The sequence below is a fragment of the Synchiropus splendidus genome, chromosome 11 (genome assembly GCF_027744825.2).
Source record: "Synchiropus splendidus isolate RoL2022-P1 chromosome 11, RoL_Sspl_1.0, whole genome shotgun sequence".
In the NCBI taxonomy this organism is placed as follows: Eukaryota; Metazoa; Chordata; class Actinopteri; order Syngnathiformes; family Callionymidae; genus Synchiropus; species Synchiropus splendidus.
The window spans coordinates 6,112,127-6,136,656 of record NC_071344.1 but is presented as its reverse complement, the minus strand read 5'-3'; the positions used below and the strand labels follow the sequence as shown (position 1 = coordinate 6,136,656).

At 45.3% G+C, this 24,530-nt stretch overlaps 2 protein-coding genes across 2 annotated transcripts; one reads left to right on the top strand and one right to left on the bottom strand.

Moving 5' to 3' along the window:
* The first annotated feature begins 1,209 nt into the window (after positions 1-1,209).
* LOC128767700 (ras-GEF domain-containing family member 1C-like) lies at positions 1,210-23,061 on the top strand. The gene is made up of 14 exons (XM_053879924.1): positions 1,210-1,500; positions 15,721-15,936; positions 16,718-16,840; positions 17,721-17,858; positions 18,786-19,007; positions 19,982-20,056; positions 20,282-20,380; positions 20,837-20,939; positions 21,012-21,091; positions 21,167-21,262; positions 21,341-21,436; positions 21,502-21,625; positions 21,698-21,770; positions 21,832-23,061. Exons 2-14 carry the CDS (start codon positions 15,727-15,729, stop codon positions 21,854-21,856), a joined length of 1,464 nt encoding a protein of 487 aa, XP_053735899.1. The 5' UTR covers positions 1,210-1,500; positions 15,721-15,726; the 3' UTR covers positions 21,857-23,061.
* tmem126a (transmembrane protein 126A) lies at positions 23,026-24,204 on the bottom strand. Its single transcript, XM_053879925.1, has one exon. The coding sequence runs from the start codon at positions 23,834-23,836 to the stop codon at positions 23,216-23,218; it is 621 nt and encodes a 206-aa protein (XP_053735900.1). The 5' UTR covers positions 23,837-24,204; the 3' UTR covers positions 23,026-23,215.
* Between the last annotated feature and the right edge of the window lie 326 nt (positions 24,205-24,530).

Below are 24,530 nucleotides of genomic sequence, written 5' to 3'. Positions count from 1 at the left end.
GGAGTAAACTCTAAAAAGGAACATGCACCAGAGGTGGACGGCAGGGTTTCTACAAAGCAAGAGTAATGTGTTCATTATCTGCTCAGTTGCTGATGCTGGAGCAGCGACACTCCAGAGGCGCCAGCGCTCCCTCACACCCGCCCCTCGCGCCTCGACAAGGACCTTTACCACTCTGCATCTCATCCGCTTCATTATCTCGCTCGCACTGTCTGCTGCTCTCCGGCTCTCTTGACAACACTTGCCTCCAAATTAATTTCTGCTCTCCCGTAACTCGCATAACTCCAACCTTGCAAAGTCCAGCTCTCTCATTGTTGCTTGTTGAATTAGCTTCATGGTAGGAATTAGCTTGGGCTGACTGCAACATGCTGTTGGAATCAGCTTTATTGCCAAGGTCAGTGAGGATCCCACCGACTGGCACAGGGCTTTGGAACAACGTGCAATAAACAAAACATAATAATAATAATAATAATAATAATAATAATAATAACAATAATAATAATAATAATAATAATAATAATAATAATAATAATTAGTTATTATTATTGTTGTTATTATTAATATTATTATTGTTGTTATTATAAATACCTTTTAAAATCGATCAAAAAATCAAATTGTCGTCCTGCTTTAATCTTGTGTCAGAATTATTTAAAATGCCAAACAGATATAGAGAATATTACTCAGGGAAATATTTAAATAGTTATGAAGTTGAAGACTGGCACGGGGCTTTGGAACAACGTGCAATAATGAACAAAACATAATAATAATAATAATAATAATAATAATAATAATAATGTATTATTATTGTTGGTGTTGTTATTATTATTATAAATACCTTTAAAAATCAATCAAAAAATCTAATTGTCGTCCTGCTTTTATCTTGTGTCAGAATTATTTAAAATGCCAAACAGATATAGAGAATGTTACTCAGGGAAATATTTAAATAGTTATGAAGTTGAAGACAACAAAAATCTGTTTTGTACAAACAAAAAAATAACAAAATAATACCTTTAAATGCTCAGTAATAATAAATAAAAAATAAGAAAGCAAAAATGGGGCTCATATGCACCTCGCATAGCATTGCTGCCTGGGGATTCAATAAAACCATAAATTAAACGACACGTGATTTTTATAGCTATAGTTATATTTCACTTCCGGCTATCTTATGTTGAAACTCTGCACCGGAAGTGGGTGCATCTCTCGCGTTGACGGCGTGTGTAGTTGTCCGTCCTCTCCTCTCAGTGCTCACTTGCTCGGAGGGCGTGTGCGTGTGTCGCTGTATCGTCCGTGTCTCCGCGGCGCCACAGGCTCCTCGCCACGCCTTCAGGGACGCCGTGGTCTCGGGGTCAGAGCTCTCCGTCCTCCACCACAGCTGGAGCCCGGCTCCGCTCCTGACCTCCAGAGGGGAACTGCGGTCCTGGACTATCTCAACCTGCCACTGTCATCGAGTCGCCACCGGATATTAGCCGCCGGATCAGAGATGTGGATCCCGGAGTAGTGTCGGTGAGTAGGAACCCCAATGTCACCGCGTGTTTCACGCCCGCAGCGCGTGCGTGCGCGTGCCTGCCTGCTCGCAACGTGTTGCCATTGTTGAAACTTTGCGAGCAACAGGGATGACTGGGTCTTGAGGCTCCTCGCCTTTGAAGATGAAATGTCAGCGGGTGACAACAAAGACGGTGGCCACGTCACATTCGCTGCTTCGTGTCTCTCCTTCAGTCCTGGTAGTGAGTGGAATCCGGACGGCAGAGGCAGGTGTGGCTGCTGCCGTCGAGCTTATCTGGCCAGGCAGATCTGCCTCATCCATGGAGGCAGCCGCGGCCGCTCGCCTTACAAACACCCAGCAGAAAGGACCGCTGTGTTATCTGTCTCCTGCAGCTCCGACTGCGAGCTGCACGAGAGTGAAACCAGAAACTCCAGCCGCTCTTGCTATGACAAGTCAAGCCACTGTCCCCCTCCCACCACACGCACCGCCACCTGGGTCCAGATACTGTCCTTTCCCTTAAACTACTGTCCATTTCCCCCACTGTCTTCCTTGGGATACTACTTCTCACTACCTTCCTTCCTCGATCTTGTGATGGTTTTTATTCATCGCCCCCTTCCTTTTCCTCATCGAAGTATCCCATTAAAATGGAATGTATTGTTTGCCTCTTAAAAATGAAAATAATTTAACATTTCAAACAATGATTTAGCCTTTTATTTTCTCTATTTTTTCCTTTTTGTGGCCAAATAAATCCAGAAACTCCACCTCCCGAAACTCCAGATGTCTGTTTCAAGTGGGCTTTCAAATGTCTTTCTCGGGTCTCCCCCCCCCTCCTGCTGTTTTTGGGATGCGAGCCTGGGAAAAGTGTATTTGCTCGCTCCTACCTTGTGTGTGTGTGTGTGAGATCGGGTTCAGTGTGAAAAGCAAATAGTCATTGTTGGTGTCGTGTTTGCTGAATCAGTTCTCCTTTTGTGTAGATGCTCCGCATCTGTTTCTCTTTGCTCCCATCTGTCATTGTGAAGTGAACTCTCGGATCCCGGGGAATGGCTGTTGCCTACGACTTTAAAATGGGGTTCGTGATGATCGCAATGGATGACGACGTGTTGATACCGCACATGCGCTAGATCACGTCTTGAATTTGCGGTTCGTGTCAAGGAAGAAACTCACACCACATACTGTATTTCAAAGATAAAGTCCTTCAACTTTTGAAGGTTGCTCTCCAGCCCCTTCTACTGGTACACATTAAGTCATCAGTCAAGCTAAAAAAAATGCCTTCAGCTGTTGCAGTGCATGATGAGACTCATGGTGCTAGTTTTAGCGTTGTTATGAAATGATGTCTGGGCCATTACGACCGCTCACCAGGCTTCAAGTGGCCCACAAGCCTAGGGTTTGACACTCCTGTATGAAAAGGAAGCTTCTGTCCTTGAGTTGAAAATAGGTTTCTCAGGCATCACCATGTTTGAATCAGTCAATCTTTGTTTCAGTAGCGCCATCCAAGTTTAAGATAAAGTAGTGCCAAGTATGTTGTTTGTTGTCTCCCCGCTTCTGCGAGGAACGGTTCAAGCTGAATTCTAAATGAAAACAGATATAGAAATGCTCTCTCCGGGCGGGAAACAAGTCTTCGCCTGGAGTGTGTGAGTTGTTATATGTGGGGGCGTTGTTAGCGAGTGATTTGAGTCTGAGAACAGGAGCAGTGGGAGTTGTAGTGTTTGATGCGCAGCTGTGAAGAAAACAGAGCGAAGTCAGAAGGCCAGCGTCTCTGCGTTCACCGTCACTTTCTGTCACGCACTCACCTCCGATACCTGAGTCATGATGGGCAGGAGCCACGAGAGACTCTGTTTTTAGGCGTTGAGAAAGCAACTGAATCTGAGGAGTTAGAGTTGCGGGAGTTTAAACGTCAAGCAAGCATGTTACCCTGCTCTCTTTTGAAGGTCAGAGGATTTGAACTTAACTGGACTTAACACCATTGTTACTGAAGTGGTAGAGAGACACACACGTCACCACAGTGCAGGTACAAGTCACCCTCTCTCTGACTCAGGTGGAGTCAGCGGAGAACAGGTGTTCAGTTGATGAGCCTCATGTTCCCGCAGAGCGGTGCCCTCTTGTGTTTTTGTGCTGTGTCTGGGTCAGACCTGACCCGGGGCCGTTGTTAGTCTTGTAGCGGTGACGGCTTTATAACCATGGGGTTTATAGTAGTGCGTGCCAGAGGGCGGGACTGGTGTCTTCTCAGGATTGATGGTGCGCACACTCTTCCACTTCAAAATTCTTTTAGTGACTTGATGTGTCACGGTTTTCACTCAGGCGTCAGTCCCTGGACTGTTTTTCAATAAGACTTGGTGTTGCGTGGCAGTGAGTAAACTTTATTTATTTAGAAAAATACTAAATAGAAAAACTAGAAAAATACTTAAACAGTAGTTGAACTAACAAACTGTATTTTAATTTAAATTTTAGTTTGAGCAATGCTGTTTTGTTAAGCTGTGTATCAGAATATTATGATATTGGGACATAGTGTGATATTATCGCATCATGACCCAAGTATATTGCCAAAACTCACCCCCACTGTTAGGATTTTATCTCCTTCTTTTTGGTGTACTTTTGGCTTTGTTTTGACATTTATTTTGAATATACTTTAATATATTTGAATATATTGAAAATGGAGGGCTTAATATTTTTCATTCATTCATTTATTTGCTCAGTTTGGTAGTTTTAAATAGACATATTCTTTTATTTTTCTTCAATTTGTTGTGTGTTGCGATTTAAAATTTAAGATTTTAAAGTCAACTATTTCCATGATTTTATTCTTTCATGGTGTGTTCTTTTATTTCACCTCAAGATAATCACTTTATTTCTCATCATGTAGTGGCACGATTGTTTTGTCATCCCCAACATTTATGTATATGACATATACATTTTGCAAGTTTAAAAAAAGGAACTGTAGTCAGAAGTTTTATTTTCAATAAAAGCACGTCACCATAGTGAACAACACTAACTGTTTCCTGTTTTGAGTCACAGCAACCTAAACGTCACCTCTCTGACCTTCCTTTTTTGGCATCATCAGATTGGCAATAAATAACCAGCGGTTTTGTTTCTGGATTTTCTCAACCACCACCAAGCATTCGAGTGAACCAAAACAGATGACGACCTGTTATTTTTCTCAGTGAAAAATGTGGTAATAAATGTGTAATAAAACTGCCTACCTGTGTTCCATGATAACAATAGGCACGAGCCTTATTCTTACATGAATATTCACTCGGCATTTCTTTGACTTGATGACGATGAGCACGTGGGCACTGTTGTGGTTAGAGAGGATGACACGCCACTCACATTTGGTTTCCTTTTTTTTATTTTTAGCTGAAGTCACACTTCAATTTGGGTAAAACGTCACTGTGGGAAATTACACCGTGATAAAAGGAAACTTGATTTACAAGCGGGGGCTGCTACTCTCACTTCTCTATCGGGGAAACCCAGGTTTGTTGGTAGAATCCCTCTATTTTTCACGTTATGGGAGGTTTTGGTGTGAAAATGTCGACTTGGTTTTTTATTTTGAAAGCTCGCACGCCCACACAGCAGGGCTGTGGAGAATCACACTGGCAGTCATGGAAGAGCCGGTCTGTCACCAGAGTAAAGGCACCAAATGCCGGGACGGTGAAAGAAAGGCTGGCGGAACAAGACATTTTGATGGAATAATAGGGCAAAGTGGGCTTTCGCTGTGTGGGGCCTGAAAAAGCATCTAATTACCTCCCAACGGGAGTGTGGACGCCATGGTAACGCTCGGCAGCGGCCCGAGCCGTCAGCGCACATCCGCATGGCTATTGAGCAGGTTATGGATCGATCGGGTCAGATGGATTATGCGTCATGAGTAGAGCCAACCGGTGCAAGGCCAGAAGCATGAACCCGTAATGTCCAGGCGGGAAAAAAATCTCATCATGTTAAAAGCATGAATGCTCGGATCGGCTGGTGATATATCACTGTAACACAAAATATGACGTCAACCTTTTTGTTTCGGGTCATCTAGTAGAACCGGATACACCTGCCTGTCTGCCTTCTTACTAGCAAGATGGCACAAGTCTGTCAGCGGTTTGGACAGCGGTCAGTTTGTATCCCTGTGATGTGATGTAGTGACATCACCATGGAGACGTTTACACCTTAGGCCTCATACACACAGGAAGTAGGCCTGTAATTAGCAGTGCTCTGACTCAGCTTCTCAGCAATAGCACGACAAACTCCGCTGTTAGCAGTGAAACACATCTCAAGATTTCTCCTAGAATTTTTTATTTTTATTTGAAGAAGGTACACTAGTTAAAAATCTGGCGGTCTGTCTGTCTGTTTATTCCATTGTGTTCATTTTTCTGTTATTACAGATATATTACAATACAGGACTCTCACCAGAGCAGGGCGCGTTGTGCTACATATGCATTGCTAACCGTAAAAACATCAGTCAACGAGGTTTTGCTGTCTTTGCTAGGGCTCTGTATCGGCGGGCAACTCGCGATACGATACGTATCCTGATACAGTAGTGGTGAAACAATACATTGTAATATGTATATTAATAATAACATCCCTAGTTGTTATGACTCTTCACCAGAAAATAGGCTTCAATGAAATATAGCAAAGTGGTTCAACCGCATCTCCCATGCTGCTGTAGTGCTAGCAAGAACGATGACATTATTAGTAACTTAAGCAAAACAACAGAGAAGCTAAAGTTAGTTGCTATGTGTGAATTGTGCTGCTCAGCAATATTCCGAACTGAACCATTGCCTCTATTATGACTCACAATTCATTGCTATGACCACAGTAAAACATCAATAACAACAGGAAGCCTTCAAAACATCCATTTCTGTCTTTGTTTTAGTGGACATTTAAACCTGCAGACTGGTCTTCAATAGAACAGGGAGACCAGGTCTCAATGTAGCTTAAGTATCATTTATTTATTTACATTTCATTGAGATCATTATTCAGGACGAGAAGTTAGCGTCGTTCTGTGAATCAGCCAAGAACGTGGGTTGTATGAGAAAAGAGGAAATGAAATATCTCCCTGACTCATCATTGGGCTTCAAGAATCCCCAGCAAAGGGATGATAAATCATGAAAAATAAAGGCGTCTACTTCAGGCCTCACTGTTGGTGGTGAAGCAGCTCCTTCAATGATAAGTCGTTCAACACCAATGGAAAATTCCCCGTGGAATGAAGCCAACAGGACGATGTGTTTTGAGGTCGTCACTCATTCCTTGTGTGGAGATTGATTTGTTTTGAGTGAATGTTCAACAGCCCCTTGAGTTCATTTCCTGTGCTAGTCTTCTGAGCTGCAGCCATTAATGAATGACCTTTGGGTCTTCTCTAATTATATTAATGTACACCGCCGTATGAGCCCTGCACCCCCTTCCTTCTCATTAGTATCTTCTGATCTTATACGTCCGTGGCACTGCACACGCAGCGTGTGCGAGATAAATGTGCGGCATCATGCGAGGAGACAGTCGTGATGAAATTAGGAACGTCTGGGCTTTACATAGCTTCAGCTTTGTCTTTCCCTCAGCTTATTCCCATCACGGCTGTGAGGACCAGGAGCCTGTTCCAGCTACCTAGGGTGAGACGCAGGCGACTGATACACTACACGCTGTTTGGTGTTTGAGTTCAAACCACCGCCCGGTCGTGAGTTCCATGACACTGCCACCATTGTATATGTAAACAAAGGCTTTCATTGCTTGTGCTAAACCCTCCCAGGTCCTCTTACAACCTGTTGGGGCTTCAAATGAAATTGTATCCCAGGGCAAATTTGAGGTGCTTTATTATAAGTTATTAATGGTAATAGCTCAAACACACCTCACTTAAACTGCCGAGATCGTCCTCCCTATCTATCCATCTTTGAACCTCACTGGCTCCTCTTCTCCATCGACCTCCTCCTTCTCTCTCTGCCGTGAGTCTGACACAAGTTTGGACGCTTACCTTGTTTTCTAGGATGCTAAAATGAAAGTTGAATTCTCCAACCACACTCACGCTAAAGTATGCTGACAACTGTGCCCAGACTCGCTCAGGAATGAGGCCCGCTGCACACATGAACAGGGTGTGTTGCCGGACGAACCAGTCCCAGTGGGCTTCACATGTAGATCGATGCGACGGTGGGTGTGGAACAGGTGCCATGATGTCAGCCTGCTTTCTCACAAGCAGGGAATGCCGATGAAGGGATTTGGGGAGTTTGCGGCGCTGCTGTGTGATTCCCATCCTCCGGCTCATTCCATGGAGATGCCTGGGGGAATGGGTGGGGAGCTGGAATGCCTTTGTGGTAACTCAATCCAGTGTTTGGCTGTGGTGTGGGTGCATGTGTACATGCGTGACACAATGAACTCATTTGTTTTGGCCTGCACTCTTCTCCAAACACACACGGCGCTCACCAACAATAGGGTGCTGCGAGGACTGTGTTTTCAAGCGCGTGTGGCGGCATATGCGTGGTATTCTCTCGCAGTATGCTGCCAGGCAGCTCTGCGGCCGATTTGGCTTCACATGTGTTTCGCCTGAATGCCAACACACTATTCGGCGACGACCATGGCAGAAGTGAAAGAGCTTCATGAGCCGGCAGCTCTCAACAGGAGTTGATGCTAGGCCATCTGCGCCAGAGTCCTGACTGGGAAAGTAGGACGGGCAGAGAGAGAGGGAGACGTTGGAGAAGCAAAGGTGGCGACGCTCTTTTTTACTCTTCGACAGAAAACGCTGTAGTTACGTCACTCCGGCTTTCGAAGAACACGGGAGAATTTGGGCCACTACTACTCCTGAAATTGTGTCGGGACTAAAAATATATGCAGGTGATTTTTTTTTTTGTTTCCCTTCAGAGCACGTTCTGAAAATAAATCATTTGAAGAGGTGTAGTACTGGTGACCTGTCTGGCCCAGATCCTCGCAGCATGTGGGAAGCAGAGTCCCATTTGTGATGATTAGGTTGGTTTTTTTTTACGTTAAAGCTAAAAAAAAGATAGTACATTCGACCTCAAGTCTGAGTTTATCATTTAGAGTTTATAGAGTGCGCATGTCTCGTGCTGATTTGGTTAAATGTGGTGCCCTTTGCTCACATTTAGATTCGATTCGATTCGATTTGTAGTTATATCCGGCCCTCATGTGGTCAGAACCATTAAGCTATCACCATTTCAGTTTCTGTTTTTATTTTGAAACCCATTGTCATTTCTTTCACTTTTTAATTTTACTTATGTTTGTTCATTTCTTATTATTTATTATTCCTAAATGCTTTATTTAATATCTCAATTTACAACTTTATTTAAGGGCTTAACTCCTCTTTTATTTCACAATTTCTGTTTTCCCTCTTGCTTTTAGATCAGACAAATTGAGGTAAAAAAAATGATATATATATACCCCTAAGATGTTATCATGTTTACATTTTAACATTCAGATTAGATTTAATTTCTGGCGTATTTATTTGTGAATTATTATCAGCATTTTAAGGCGTTTGTGTAAGCAAGTTCTGGAACGCTACTGCCACCTGCCTCCCATTGAGCTTCACTAGATGAGATTACATGGCCTTTATTAGTCCCACAGTGACAAGTGGGTGAAAATGAGTGGTAATAATTCCCAATCCTTTCTTTTTTTACTGCACTTTTTTTCCTCTTTCCTTTAAAATACAGCTTTATGATGGTTGAATGGAATCACTTTGACTGCAGCAATGTTCCGCCTCAGTATATATATCTGGCCCTCTGGAAATGGAATTGGCGGCCATTGATCTAATGGGACCCTGTTCTGCACCATTCCAAGTTCTGATGTCTAGACAACGATAATTCGGTGTGAAGAACTCACTCTCAACATGAAGTCTCAGCTCAGTGAATCCGCCATAAGTGAGTTTAACATTCAGACTAACCAGACGGTCTGCGCTCCAGCCTCGGGGGGGACTATCACCCACTCACATGTCTCCACAGCCCCAGACGCTTCCCCCTCTCTGATATCTTATTTCATCTCTCATCACATCTCTGTGTTGGAGATGACATTCTTTTGACCTCTCATTAACAGGAAACCAGGAAGCAAGCGTAGAAACTGGAGGAAAAGCTGCTGCATGCTGGAAATGGGTTCTCTCTTCCTACGCACTAAAACACCACTACATACTTGTTTTTTTCTCCTTCTGTATTCCCGGCTGAAAGTCTGCCGGCAAAGAGGAAAGTCATTGAAATGTATTTTACGTTGTTAGGTTTTATTAGGTTCATGATTCAATCCTGCTGATCAGATGACGGTGCTAGGATGAGGATCAGCTCCGCTTTGTTGAAGACCACGGTTTTTATATTGTTGGAAAGGATAGAGATAAGCATGTAGATTGGTTTCTTCCTGACTTCAGTGATCTGAAGACGAGCTGAGCTAAAAGGCTCTTGAAGGCTTTGGGTGGTTACTGAATGAAGGATGCTGCTGGCCTGATGAACTGTCTGTGAGTGTTTGCTTTGGCATCCATTTAGGGTTAGCAACTGAGATGAGACCCAGAACTCACTGGCGTTTTGTACACCTTTGAATTGCCTCAAGAGATTTGGCGCTACACTTTGGGAGCGGGTGAGGTGACCTGTTGGGATTCATCTGATGGATGGATGGATGGGTGGATGGATGGATGGATGGATGGATGGGTGGATGGATGGATGGATGGATGGATGGGTGGATGGATGGATGGATGGATGGATGGATGGGTGGATGGGTGGATGGATGGATGGGTGGATGGATGGATGGATGGATGGATGAATGGATGGATGGATGGGTGGATGGATGGATGGATGGATGGGTGGATGGATGGATGGATGGATGGATGGGTGGATGGGTGGATGGATGGATGGGTGGATGGATGGATGGATGGATGGATGAATGGATGGATGGATGGGTGGATGGATGGATGGATGGATGGGTGGATGGATGGATGGATGGGTGGTTGGATGGATGGAAGGATGGATGGGTGGGTGGATGGATGGATGGATGGATGGGTGGATGGATGGATGGATGGGTGGTTGGATGGATGGATGGATGGATGGAAGGATGGGTGGATGGATGGATGGATGGGTGGATGGATGGAAGGATGGATGGGTGGATGGATGGATGGATGGATGGGTGGGTGGATGGATGGGTGGGTGGGTGGATGGATGGATGGATGGGTGGATGGATGGATGGATGGATGGATGGGTGGGTGGATGGATGGATGGATGGGTGGATGGATGGAAGGATGGATGGATGGGTGGATGGGTGGATGGATGGATGGATGGGTGGGTGGATGGATGGATGGATGGGTGGATGGATGGAAGGATGGATGGATGGGTGGATGGGTGGATGGATGGATGGATGGATGGGTGGGTGGATGGATGGGTGGGTGGATGGATGGGTGGGTGGATGGATGGATGATGTTGGTCCAATGGCTTCAATGCTTTTGCTTCATGCCCCTTGCAGGTATCAGTGGTGTTGCAGTGAGGTTTCCTGATTCATAGGAACAGAATGGGGCAAATATCATTTGAGCCGTTTCAGCTATGAGTTCCATAACGGAACAAATCAAACTCATCCAGGCACCACAGTTGTCTGTTTGGATTTGGCACTGTGAGGCAACAGATTGTGTTTTTTTGTGTGCCTTTTGCCTCTCAGGATTTCACCAGCTGCTTTTAGTCATGATTTCCTCCCATTACTGAATATTCCTGTGTGTCCTTGTGTCATTACAATATTTGTTCTGCAAAACATTGGACTCAAAACTTGGACCCAACACCTTCAGTAAAGATCTGTTTGGAAGCCATTTAGCTAAAGTTGCATCAGCATTTCAAGAAATATCTCCATCCCTGTCTCTCCTGCCTGCGTTTCCACTCCTCCGATAATCTTATCATTCACTCTACTGGGCTTTAAAATAGCCATCAAAGAATTTTTGATTTAGACTTTAAAACTTTTGAAACATTCGCATTGGGCACTCAATGATATTTTCACCTCAAGACTCCCACGTGTCTTGAGTTCCCCTTTTTAACTGTTATTATTAACCAATTCAAAAGATCTGTCTGTGTGTGCAATATGCTGCAGCGTCCGGTTCCTCTTTCTTTACTTTTTCTGTGTTTATGTATGTGATTAAAATAGCACACCACAAAACCACGACGTCAATAGTTGTAATATTTAATACCTTTCGCAAATGTCTTTTCTAAAAACCTTCCAAATAAATGCTCTCTTTCACTCGACATCGTAACTTTAGCAATATAGGTCTCTGGTTTTGGTTACCTTTCGTTGACCTCCTTTGTGGCACACTTTGTTGTGTGTATGTGTGTGTCGCCGCTCCAGACACATGGAGCTGACTGATGATGTTTATGTGGTGTAACAGGTTGAACAGAGATCAACCAATTGTTGCCTCGCTGCCATGTCAGCAAGCTGTTTCATCCACACACACACACACACACACACAGACACTGATGACAAAGATTGTGTGTGTTCCTACGGATCTGATCTGTCGATTGAACAAAGGCAGCGACGACAGCAGCCAGACGGAAGAGACTGAGCAGTGACACACCCTGGTCTGGCCGGGGCAGAGGGTTGCTGCTCTCACAGAGGATTAACACACACACACCTCTGGTTTGTTCCGCATGTCGATTTAAGATGCCAGACGTGGATGATGTGTGAATCACAAGATACAGAGGTGGTGACTTCGAGGTCACGCTCATAAGACAGCAGCGTGATTGAACATCATGATTTTAAACCGTGTTATTTAGAAGCATCATCAGCTGCCCTCTCCTCTCTTATCCTGTCAGGTTCCTATCCTCCTCTAAATAAGTTCCTCTGAGAAACCGGGGGACTTTGATCCTGACAGCAGCTTTGAAATCTTCCTCCCTGTACTTAGGCGGCACAGTAAAACCAGAGGCTCGGGTGGTTCATACACAGACGTTGATGATACGTCTGCACATCTGTGCGGGAGCTACCTGTGCTCTCCGCTCTCCTGCCACAGACGGTGAGGTACCGGCTGACAGCTGTGACGAAATAATGAATCAGAGAATTGCTGCAGGGAGAACAGGAGCGCTGAAGAAGAGGGAGGATGAGCAACGACAGGAGAATCCATTCGTTGACACAAGCAGTTGCATAAAAGGATTTAAAGCGTGTTGACCAGAAGGTAGGTGATGAGTTTCAGTCTGGACTGAAAGTCATCATCACTTCTCTGTTTGCCACTGCTTGCTTTGTGTTATTGGTCTCCATGTTCTTCCTGAATTCTCAAAGATGAGAGTTGAGAATTGGAGCTTTAGTTTAGTGGTGAGGTGAGGTTTAGGAAAACCACATGGCATGTCGAACTGGTTTCACTTGATGTTGTCACTCGCCGACGTGTCGTATTCATCAGATTTTTATCTCAGAGCAAACATGCTGATAAAACATGTTGCTCTGAGATAAAAATCTGATGACGCATGTCTAGTTTTTTTTTATTAGTCTAACTGTTGCAGTCCATTATGGGAGTAGAAGAATGCAAATGGTTGACAGAGCCTGTGTGTACTGAACAGAAAAGGCACCCATAATGTCCAGAGAACATAACCAAGGTACTTTTAAAGCATAAATATGTCTTCATTGTTGATATTTTCGATGTCAATGCTCAAGACGATTCTTTTGGTTTCCTGGAGGCTCTCCAGTTTTCTCTCACTGACCAAACTCATACCAACATTCATTTGTGACTCGAAACTGCGTATGAGTGGTTGTCTGTCTTACAGAAGGAGTGGCGATCTGTTCAGGGTGTCCATCAGCTCTCACCCCGCAGCTCATGCTGCGTGCCCCGACTAGCTGGGATAGGCTTGAACCCCTTTAACAGCTGAAATTGAATTTTATCTTATGACTAAGGACTTGAATGTTGGCCTTGATATATATTGAAAACTGCATAATATACTTTGGAAAATGTATACTTACAACACTTTTTCTGACTCCATCCTGCTGGTCAAACACCGTCTTGGACTGACAGGAGTGCTTTCTTTATAGTGATCATCATTGGTGCCAAATGTGTGCTTGAATTAGTGCTTCCCAGGTTTGGTAAAATCCGGCTGTATGTTGCTGTTGACTGTCAGAATGCCTTGGTGTGGCAGCGTGCTGTAATCCAATTGAGGGGAGGTTGCTGCAAGGACGCAGGCTTTCCCTTCTGAACCAAGTCCAGACTGGCCATCAATTTCATGGGAGCGCCTCAGAAATGTTGCATCAACGCGATTACAGAGCCACGTTTTGAGGCCGCATCATTGTAGCCCTCCACAGAAGTGACCCAGTCAAGTTGATGTTTGGGGAAACCCTGTAATCTGTATGCACAGCCATGGATGTGCGAATGCCTGGCAGAGATTCAAGCCCACCTCCATACAATCTGGACAATTTAAGTGTACGCTTCTCCCCCCGGTCCTCTGCTCTTTATGAGTGTGTGTGATGGAAGTCGTGGTCATGGCTGAGAGCAAAGACAAGAAGATGTCAGTCCTCTTAAGCCACAACATAAATAATGAGATATGGCTGTGGGTGTCAGCGGTACAAGGCGGAAGGAAGCTTGTAAAAGCGGCTGCACACCCTCCTCCCTTCACAAGTCTTTTGTGTTCCTTTGTGTGTGTGTGTGTGTGTGTGTGTGTTTCAACAAATGCATGAGCATGTGCTGGTGCGTGCAGGGGAACAAAAGGAAGCTGAGATCCTCACACGGGAAACTTGAGACATGAGCTGCACTTCTGCATGCCAGCGTGTGCTTGACCTTTCACCCCCGGGGACAGGCACCGTTTCATCAAGAAGGATGACCATCTGGTGACAGCAGAAGGTCACAAAGGATGAATCCATAATTTGGGTTTGGTTCTACGATTAGTGGCTGTTGCTGCTTTTTCTGTTGGAAATTGATATTGATGCGGCGAATATCAATGTTAAAGCATCGGTGTTGAGTCATGGTAGTGGTGAAACCTGTTATACATAAAGCCAACTCAATGTTTTTAAACCATGATGTTTTTTTAAGCCATGCGCTCAGAATACAAAGGTCATTCATGGTGTGTTTGAATTGTATTCGGAAATTCCGAGTTACAAGGCGGAAGTTTCAACAGGAATGCTACCTACCCCAGAGAATCCTAACCCTCCCCCCTGCGGAGACAATCCAAGATGGCTTCCCTGCAGTGTAAACAGGAAGTAGGCTTTAGTAGCACCGAAACACACACTTTTCCACCTTTGGGTTTCCTCTTCATATGACGGGCCTTCTGCTTGAAAATGGCCGCTGCTAATTTTGAACTAGGCAAACACCAGAATAGCTTTCCTGGACGTCGCCATCTTGTTTTCAGACTTTGGCAACCGGAAAGTAAGAAGTAATTTAAACCCTCTTTTTTGGATGTGAAACGGAAGGCTTTATGTGTCTCAGTTTTTGGAGTGTTATTAGCTTAGCTTCTCTGCTAAGAGTGTCCAAACACGTAGACTGTCACCATAAGCTCACAGCAAATCTGGATGTGTTTTTGGAAGTTTCCTGAACAATTGCAAATCTGCTTTCTAGAAAACAGCCTGTGATCTATGTTGGCCATGATATCAACATGTCTACTGTGCCTAAATGTAGTTGAATTTTGATTCCTTTTCTGGGCCACATTTGGCCCCCGGGTCATGGGTTTCACACACGCTGTCTAGATCAGAGCGCTCACAATCTGACCATTCTTGAAGGTGATTTTAGGATTCCAATGTTAGTCGGTTACTCGTGTTCAGCACGGCTTTTCTGGCTAATTTTCCCAGGAAATTCTGCTGAGCTGAAGTGAGAGGGTGCAATTCTGGAGTTAGCCAGGTAACCATAGCAACCAAAGGGATGCAGAAGACATTTCCAACATGATGCTGCTCAGCTTTCATTGATAGATGTTTTGAAGGTGTTGGCCGCTTTATAATGATCTGCTTAACAGAGGAGGTGTGTTTTTAAATGTGTAACTTGAAGTGTTCTCTGTGAGAAGGCACACCGTGCTGAAGGCCACACCGCCGCATTCAGGCAGCACCGGTCTCCACGGTGACTGAGTGACCCACATTTTTATTTGCCTCTGTGTCTTTTCACCGTGCAAGACGTGGCAGCTGTTAGGGACTTTTCTTTGTTTGATGGTGGCAATCCGAGTGAATGGGAGATGAACCACCGAGGAGATGAAGAAGGGAGGGGCGCCGTGAAAAGAGTAGATTTACTGCAGTGAGAGAGTGTCTTCATCTGCCAATGTCAAATGTTGTACTACTTTAATTTCTGTTCTGTGAAAACTCCAAGTGTTCAGCTCATATCTCATTCTGTCAATGCGCCGCCGACTCATGACTGACTGTTTGTGCTGCAGCCAGGAATGCCCCAGACTGTGTGCTCAGGCACCATGTTCACCACTCCCAGTGGCTTCAGCCCCCATCTGGCCTGTGCTGAGCCTGGGGAGGAGGAGGAGGCTGCGCAGGAGGGCCAGGGGTCTGTGGCTTGCTTGGCTGATGGACCCCCTATAACTTCTGCCTCTCTGGAAACCCTCATCCAGAACCTGGTGCCTACTGCGGACTACTACCCGGAGGTAAAGCAATCGCGAGTCAACTTTGAATGGCACAGAATCAAGGCTAGAAATGACAGGCTTCAACTGAAACACTGTAAATGCAGTTTATCTTTCATGGATACACAACTGTATTACATACAATTACATGAAAATAGAGAGAACATGGCAGCCTCTGTTTCTGCAGGCCTCAATTTAGAGACTAGTCTGTTTGAATCTCTCTCCTTTGCTTTGCTGTGATGTGGAACTAGAGTTATTGGACACACTTCAGGGTTTCCACCATTAAAACTGATTTAAACATTGATTTGAAAATATGAAAGAAATGGTACAATGGAATCTAAAAAGCTATGTGAAGCTGTGTGTAGCTCGATATTGCTCAGCATATTTTGGGTAACTTTAGAGATTCATGAGTTGTGCCTCTTCCGCAGAGTCTGGCTTAACTGTTTCACAAAAAAAGAAAATCAATAACAGAATAGCAACACACAAAAGTCTTTTTAAACGTCCTTAACTATTTAAAAAGTGGTATTCTTTTAGCGCCACAGTTCTCTTCAGATTGGTCCGAAACACTGGCGCAGCGTTGTATTGAGTCCTGCTTGAAACAAGCTAAACTTGTCTCAAAAGCTACTGAGAGTCGTTCGCTTTATTTCGATTTGAAATTGAAAACAGATTCTTCAGTCTAGACTGAAACTAGTTTTGCAAGGTCTGCCTCAACTCTTCCCAAAAGCGTAACTTTTTTTGAGCACACAATTCCCAAGTTGAAACGTCATCGATCGCATGCTGGTGACAGTCGGGTCTCCTTCCACAGAAAGCCTATGTGTTTACCTTCTTGCTGAGCGCCCGCTTGTTCATCCCTCCTCCGGAGCTGCTGGCCAGAGTGTGTGAGCTGTGCGTCAAGCAGCAGCAGCTGGACCAAAGCCCACTGGATACGGTCAGCACTGCACCACACTCACACACGTGCACCTTTCAAGCTAATGGCTCATTTAAGGTTTCTCGTGGCGCTTCTGTGTCGCCTTCTCTCCACTCATATCTCTCCTGATAGCGTGGCCAATACATTGTATTGTTTGATAATAAGTAATAACTATTACCATCATCATAATAATACAATATTCACTTGATATAATGTTTGATTCCATGTTATTTTAGCATAATTCATTGGAACTCTAGCAGCAGACGTGTAAAATAAACTTCCAAATATCGCTTTTCTTTCTGAAGGGAAAGTAAATATAAATCAAACTACAATCTGTGTTTCCGTCTGATTCCAACCTCTTTTGTCTTTGTTCATCTGCTCGTGTACAACTGCAGCGGCTCCATGCCAGAGTTCAGTAGGAATCTAGGAGTGGATCTTTTCTATTTTATTCCTCTTGTTCCCTCATGAGGGAGCTCACTAGGTGGCACGCTGGGCTTAAAAATGATGTCAGGTTTTGAAATACTTGTGCAAAGCCAATGCTTATGAAGCAGACAGTGGCATCTAGTGGGGACTGAAAATTAGGACACAGTTTCATGAAACCTCATCACAATATCAACATCACTATCCCTTCAGTTTCAGCCACATGGCTCCCTCCCAGCCGAACCTCTGAAACCAGTCAGGTGAAAATCTTGCTGACGTCTGGTCCAGTCAGATTGAGGTTGACTTGATAGAACCCCTATTCATTTTGTCGGCTGGAACGATCGCAACAGCACTTTAATGTCCATGTGGGAGGTTGCTTCTTAAATCAGCCTTGGACAGCTGAGGATGTGACACCTTGGCTACATAGATCCGGTCGAAAATGAGCAAAACCAGGTGGCTAATTTGTGCTTTTTGAATGCAGGCAAAGGTGCGCAAGTTTGGTCCCAAAATCCTGCAGCTGCTGACCGAGTGGACGGAGACCTTCCCCACTGACTTCAGGGATGATAAGATGGCGGGGCTGCTGAAGGACATCATCCGCAGGATAGCCCCGTGTGATGAGGCAAGTGGTGTCAATGTTCAGCACTGTCGATGTGCCGATGTTTCATGTCCCCAAGAAGCATTACACTCACTGTGCAGAGTGTCTCCTGGAATCTATGGTTGGCCAGTGAGAACTGTACCTGTGGCCATTATGGCGGAGCTAATCCAGAGTTGGGGGAAGCACTGATGGGGAATGAAATTCAATTACCATCACTACCGCTGTGTCGGGGTGCTGGAGGGAGACGGTGGCGGGTGTGTAGCGCCGTGTTGCACAATCTTACATAGCAGGAGAGGAAACAAGACCAGAGCAGGGGGATGCTGGAGGAGCGGTCCTGCAGCCTCCAGGGAGGGTGGATGGACGGAGACGGATGGAGAAAACGGGGGGGGGATGGGATGCAGAGAGGAGAAGCGAGAGGTAAAGCAGGAGGGTCATGCGGTCAGCGAGGTAGAAAAAAGCAGAGGGAGGTGAGCGTCGCACTGAAAGAGGGGAAGGACGCCGCGTGATGAATGTGCAGTTATTTACAGCTTCTTGTCTACAGAGTGTGTGTGAGTTTGTAATGGGGGTGGGGGGCTTCTGGGTAATGTGCGAAGCTGGCTGACCCCACTATGTCAGTGAGCCTTCCTTCAGAAATGGGGGGAATTTGGAAGCGAGTCTCGGGTCTGAAGATCAATTTTGTGTTGAAAATATATATAAAAAAGAAGAGATTTTTTTTTAATTTCTCTCTTCTGCACAGTGTTTTATATATAAATATGTATAAGTTCATATGTAACAATATACTACATATGAATATATAACATAATATATTTATCTATACAGTGCTTCTTCTGTCAATGTTTACAATGTATATTTCATGAACCAATCAAATATTATTCTCAGGTTTCAATGCCTTTTTCAATGTAATAAATAATATTTTTTCTGGTTTCATTCCGCCCTCTCTCCGGACGCCAGGCGTATTGGAAAACCTTAAACCAGGTTCTGCAGAAGCTCAGCCAGAGACTGGCCCTGATGGCTCAGGGGGAGGAGAGCATTGTCAAGGTCTCCCTCAACGCCTCCTCCATCTCTGACAAGCTGGTGGCCTTCAAGACCAAGCCCCCGCCCATCCAGAAGGACATGCTCTCCATCTGCAACGACCCGTACACACTGGCACAGCAGCTCACCCACGTGGAGCTGGTAAGGAAGACGGCATGGGTATGTGGGTCACGCAAAGGGCACAGGAGGAGACGATAACAAGAAGGGATGAGGTGGGGAGCCAGGAGTGGTGGCTGTTCTTCACTGGTTTTGTGGCTCAGCTCATTTCTGCCAACTCTCTCCAGCAAATCAATAGTGGAAAACCCATTTTACTATTGAGAATCATTCGGTCCCAAGAAGAGTTCCGTTGAAATATTCTGTTCATTCCGATGCCTTATTACAGTGTCATTACGTTCCTGTAAGTGATACTGTTTTGCTTCCAATCTGTCGCATCATCTTCAGCGCTCAAGCTCGTGTCATTCCTACTGTACCATATTATGAATTGCAGTGCAGAGATTACGACCATCATGTGATCTTCCATCATGATTCAGAATCATGAGATGGATGCACACGCATCACTGCAGTGTCCCTCACATTGCATGCGCGGTGTCTTGGCTCCATTCATGTGTGTCTTGATGTGGGCACGTGTATCTGGGGATGGTTGTGAGTGTGTGTGTGTGTGTGTGCGCCTGACTGAGCGTGTACCCTTGTCTGAGCCGTGACATCACCCCTGAAGTCAGCAATGCGCTCCGGGCTCCGAACAAAGAGCCCGCGGTGGATGCATGCGAGCTGACAGCTCCACTCACACACAAAGACAAAGAGGAAGAACAAAATGTACAGTAAAACTGGTTTTAGGAACATTTATTTCAGTCTATTGTGCCACTGCACGTGCGAGAGCGAGATTAAGCTGGGGCTGGTCGAGAGCCTGCCGCTGGAGGAGATGCCTCTAATGAGTCAGTGTTGAGAGTTGTGAAGTCATCTTTTTATAGAAGTGCGTCCGCCACAAGTGTCAAGGCATAATTCAGATGAATCACCCCATCGAGCCGCTGCTTCCTCTTATTGATTGACTTCCATTACTGAAATGAAAGAATTATTCATGGGAGGATCCCTCTGTGTGTGTGTGTGTGTCTTTCCAGGAACATTTGAGTCACATCGGACCCGAGGAGTTCGTCCAGGCCTTTGCGCAGAAAGACCCGCTGGATGGGACGCAGGTGCTTTATTTTTCAGTGCAGTTCAGTCTCTTTTGTGTGCGCTGCTCTGCGTGTTTCTCTTCTGGGTTTTCCCTCCACGCCATCGATTGTGTCGGCCTGCTGTCTCTGTGGCTCACGCTCACGTGGCGGGGCTGGGCCCGGAAGACAGGACGCGCTCATTAGTGTCACAGGAATTCCCTGTGGCAGCCGTCCCTCCTCTAACGTGGATTTGTGCCTCATCCGCAGCCCTGCTTCAGTGACCAGAAGAAGAAAACCTCCAACCTGGAAGCCTATGTCAGGTGGTTCAACAGGCTGTGTTACCTGGTGGCCACGGAGATCTGCATGGTGAGTCCTTTAAACCTCAGCATCAATTCTGTTTATTGATCGGTCTTAAATCAAATCATGTTAATATAGGAATATAGGTATATTATGTTAATATAGGAATGCGCAGAACCTCTCCTGCCATCTAGTGGTTATAGGATGCCATTACACATGTTGATAACCTCAGTCCGAGAATAATAATAAGAACTGAAGACACGTTTTCGGAAATGATGCTGAAATAATGCTGTTATTTTCAGTTGAAACCGGAAGGGACTCGTGTCACCCATGACTGTAGAGAGTAGTAGGCCTCTCATTCATTACTTTGGATTTACATTTTTATTTTGATTTGAAGCTACTCTGTTCTGTGTGAGATTTCATTACTGAAGTTGAAAGTTGCTGAGTTGATCCCCTTTACCTTTGATCTAGTTGGGTTTTTCATGACTGAGTTAAGTTGTTCTGTAACAAATGTCGCCCTGTCAGCCGGCGAAGAAGAAGCAGCGGGCACAGGTGATTGAGTTCTTCATTGACGTGGCGCGGGAGTGCTTCAACATCGGGAACTTCAACTCCCTCATGGCCATCATCTGTGAGTGACTCATCCACTCATTCATCCAGAGCTGCAACCGCGTGTTGATGAAATGAAACGTTCCTCTGGCAGCTGGAATGAACATGAGTCCAGTGTCACGGCTGAAGAAGACTTGGGGGAAGGCGAAGACCGCCAAGTTCTTCATTCTGGAGGTAGATATGCTGCCGCTTGACTTTACGTTGGAGCCTCACAGAAGTTGCTGATATTTTAAAATGATTTTTCGACAGCATCAGATGGATCCGACAGGAAATTTTTACAACTACAGAACTGCCTTGAGGGGCGCCGCCCATCGCTCCCAGACTGCCAACAGCAACAGAGAGAGAGTCGGTGTCAGCAGGACCACTGTCGTATTTGTCATGTGAATTTTCAATCTTAAATATTTTTTCTGTGTTTCTACGCAGATTGTGATTCCCTTCTTCAGCCTGCTGATCAAGGACATCTACTTCCTAAATGAAGGATGCGCCAACCGACTGCCCAACGGACACGTCAATTTTGAAGTAGGATGAGCTTGTTGGTGTTTTTCCTCAGTACTGAAGGGTAACATTTCGTAATATCGTTTTAGAAATTTGTGGAGCTGGCCCGGCAGGTCGGCGAGTTCATGACCTGGAAGCAAGTCGAGTGTCCGTTTGAGAAGGATCAAGCCATCCTGCACTACCTCCACACTGCCCCCATCTTCAGTGAGGATGGTGAGAAGACCACCATGAACAGATTGAAGTGATATTTTGCCAGAGTTAACCTCTAGTCTCGCTGCTCCCCAGGACTTTACCTGGCCTCATACGAGAGCGAGAGTCCAGAGAACCAGGTTGAGAAGGACAGGTGGAAAGCACTCAGGTAAAGATGAGACGGTCACGTTGTAGTTCATCACAGTTGACTTACATTCTCCATGCTTCAGGTCAAACGTTCTGGGGAAGACATGAGGCTCCTGCAGCGCCCCCCGCCACCAGCGAGGAAGCGTGTGTTCTCATTGCACTAAAATGAACTGTGAAGGAACCTAGCTGGTACTTAGGTGTTTTCTATGAAGAAATTATTGGCATAACTGATGAACAGGATTCATCACCAACACAAGTGGACAAAGAAGATGTTCGAGGGAAATACCATTGAAGCCTATCAACACGATCTGCTTCTCCTTTAAAAGTGTGTTTACTCTGTGAAGCAGTGTTTACTACCATGGGGAGTGGTGTTACAGGGAAAACCACTTTTTAGTATGGAATTGCTCCACAGTTTTGTTTTTGTATTTGTGTCTCTTTCTCTCCTCCTCAGTATTTCATCTGGTGTCTTGTACTTGGCTTCAAAAGGGCGCTGGCTAGCCCGCATCACATTTTGATTCCGCTGCCTCACGTCACGTGTATTTCTGTGGTTGTGATTCTGCACCTGTGTATGTGCATGAGATTGACTGGATAATGTTATTTATTTCCTTCTATGTTGCGGGGTGGGGTACATAAAATGTGTTCTTTTGAAATGTGTTGTGCCATGAATGCCAGAATCCTGATTTGTCAGCTCACCGGTGTAGATTTCATGTACAGGCGACTCTGACCCCTCATCTTTCTGCTCCTCAGGAAGTTTTCTCTCTGACTGACGTTCAGTTGTCTGATTATATTTATGGAGATTTCTGTGCTGACAGACGTATTGTTTTTACTGTCACTTTCTTTTTCTGAGAACAAAGTGGAACGGCATGTTACTAGAGCGGCATTAAGACCCTTGTACAGAGACCACAATGCTTTTCTTTCCTTTCCTGAAAGTTTTGACACATTATTTTCTATCATTGAGGGGAAATTGTGCCATAAAACCCCCAGTTTTCATGACATTTAAGGTTTCTCTGACTCAAGATGTGTTTGTGTTGTGACATTGTTTCAGTGTTTGGGAGCTACTTTAGGGGTGGGGGCAACTTACTGTAAGCTTTTAAAACAATCTTAATCAGTTTGCTATTCTCAAGTGATGTCAGTGTATTCTTTCGAAGAAGCACTTTTCCCGCTCAAGTACAGACTGATACTTCAATTGCTCCCGCTCTTGTTTACCATCCATGTTCCTGCTGTCCCACATTCCCCGACAAGTCATGATGATAGAGAGCCAGAGGTGTGATGAGGAACCTGCCGCAGTTTTAATAAAATCTTGCCTGTGTTGAGCATGTCTTGATGTTTTCGTTTTTGGGGTAGAAGGAGGAAACTAAAATTATAGACTTCAACAGACCAAAATAATTCTTTGGGGTTACAGTGAGCAAACAGGCCAAACAAAAGTTGCCATCCATAAAACAGGTTTATTTTCCTGAGCGCTGTGTTTCAGTCCAATTCCAACTCCTCTGTCCTGGAACCCACAGTGAGCTGGACCAGTTTGCCGTACGTTTCAAAGTCTCTGGATCCCAGGTAGGTTCCGAAGAGCGTTTGTAGCAGAACCGCCGCCCTCATTCTCCTCCAAACCGGCCGGGACACGTCGAGCCAGTAGCGGGGAAGGTTGCCCTTCTCGGGCATCGGTGCTGTGCGGTACCGCACTGCGAGGCCGAAATTCAGAGGCAAGGCCAGGGCGATGGGGTACACGGCGCCGCTGAGGGCCCCGACCAAGGCTCCCCTGAGCAGGACACAGGTGGGACAGTTGACGCTCCCCGACAGGAGGGGGGTGGACACGGTCGCGTTGTAGAGCGCGTAGGTGGTCATGAAGGGCATCACGGCCATGGGCAGCATGGCGCTGATCCCCGCCTGACTGACGTTCAGGGACCGGCGGTACAAGCTGTTGGCGATCAGCCCGACGAAGGCGCTGTTCCCAGCCAAGTAGAAGGATCCGTACAAGTAGAGCGACTTGTCGATGTCTGGCAGCTTCTCGAAATTCATCGCCAGCATCTCCGCAAACACCTCTCTCTTGAGCGGCTTTCCAGCGAGCCGCTCCTTTGGTGAGACCTCCGTCATGTCGCTAACGCAGAAGTAGCGCTTCAGCGGCGATTATTAGTGACTTATCAGCAATAACGTCAACATCGGAGGAAGCAGTTTGGACCCTCTTCAAGGTGCAGTGAGGAAGCGGACATGTTTTACCCATAAGTCACAGCGTTCAAAGAGACTAAATTTGCCCTCAGTAGTGTCTACCAGGATAGATTCTTGTTATGAACCACGTCTACGTGAAGAACTGTCCAACGCCTTTGAGTAAACACAACTAAAGAAATACAAAATAGTAAAGAATCTCTTTGTGAGTCATACCTAAATGAACAAAAGTTGATGAGCGGCTCCCTGACCATGGCTGCGTCCTCTCGCAAGCGTTAATGAAAAAGAATACCACGAGATGTAAAGTATCACGAGAGTTAAAAAATATTAAAGCTGATTCTTTCGTAATTATCCCCCCAAAATGCCTTGCTTACAGACAAAAGAACCTGACGTCACTAAGAAACATCTCGACGCCAGTGCTCCTAAAGCCTTTATAAATATTGAGCACTTTAAAGCTGAATTGAGAAAATGTAATGTTAAATTAATGGCCACTGTTTATGTTCATACAATTACATATCATATGATCAAACTGTTAGGTAGTGATGGGAATAGTTATACTAACTTTCTCCTCTACTCCGTCAGATCTGTTTAAACATGTAAATACCAGGGTCTTTTTTGTTTTTGC

Excerpts from the sequence above, each read along its gene's own strand:
- LOC128767700 (XM_053879924.1), top strand. The coding sequence starts at position 15,727 with ATGCCCCAGACTGTGTGCTCAGGCACCATGTTCACCACTCCCAGTGGC. Across the intron at positions 21,092-21,166 it reads CCAAGTTCTTCATTCTGGAG|CATCAGATGGATCCGACAGG; the intron begins GTAGATATGCTG and ends ATTTTTCGACAG. Across the intron at positions 21,437-21,501 it reads ACGGACACGTCAATTTTGAA|AAATTTGTGGAGCTGGCCCG; the intron begins GTAGGATGAGCT and ends ATATCGTTTTAG.
- tmem126a (XM_053879925.1), bottom strand. The coding sequence starts at position 23,836 with ATGACGGAGGTCTCACCAAAGGAGCGGCTCGCTGGAAAGCCGCTCAAG.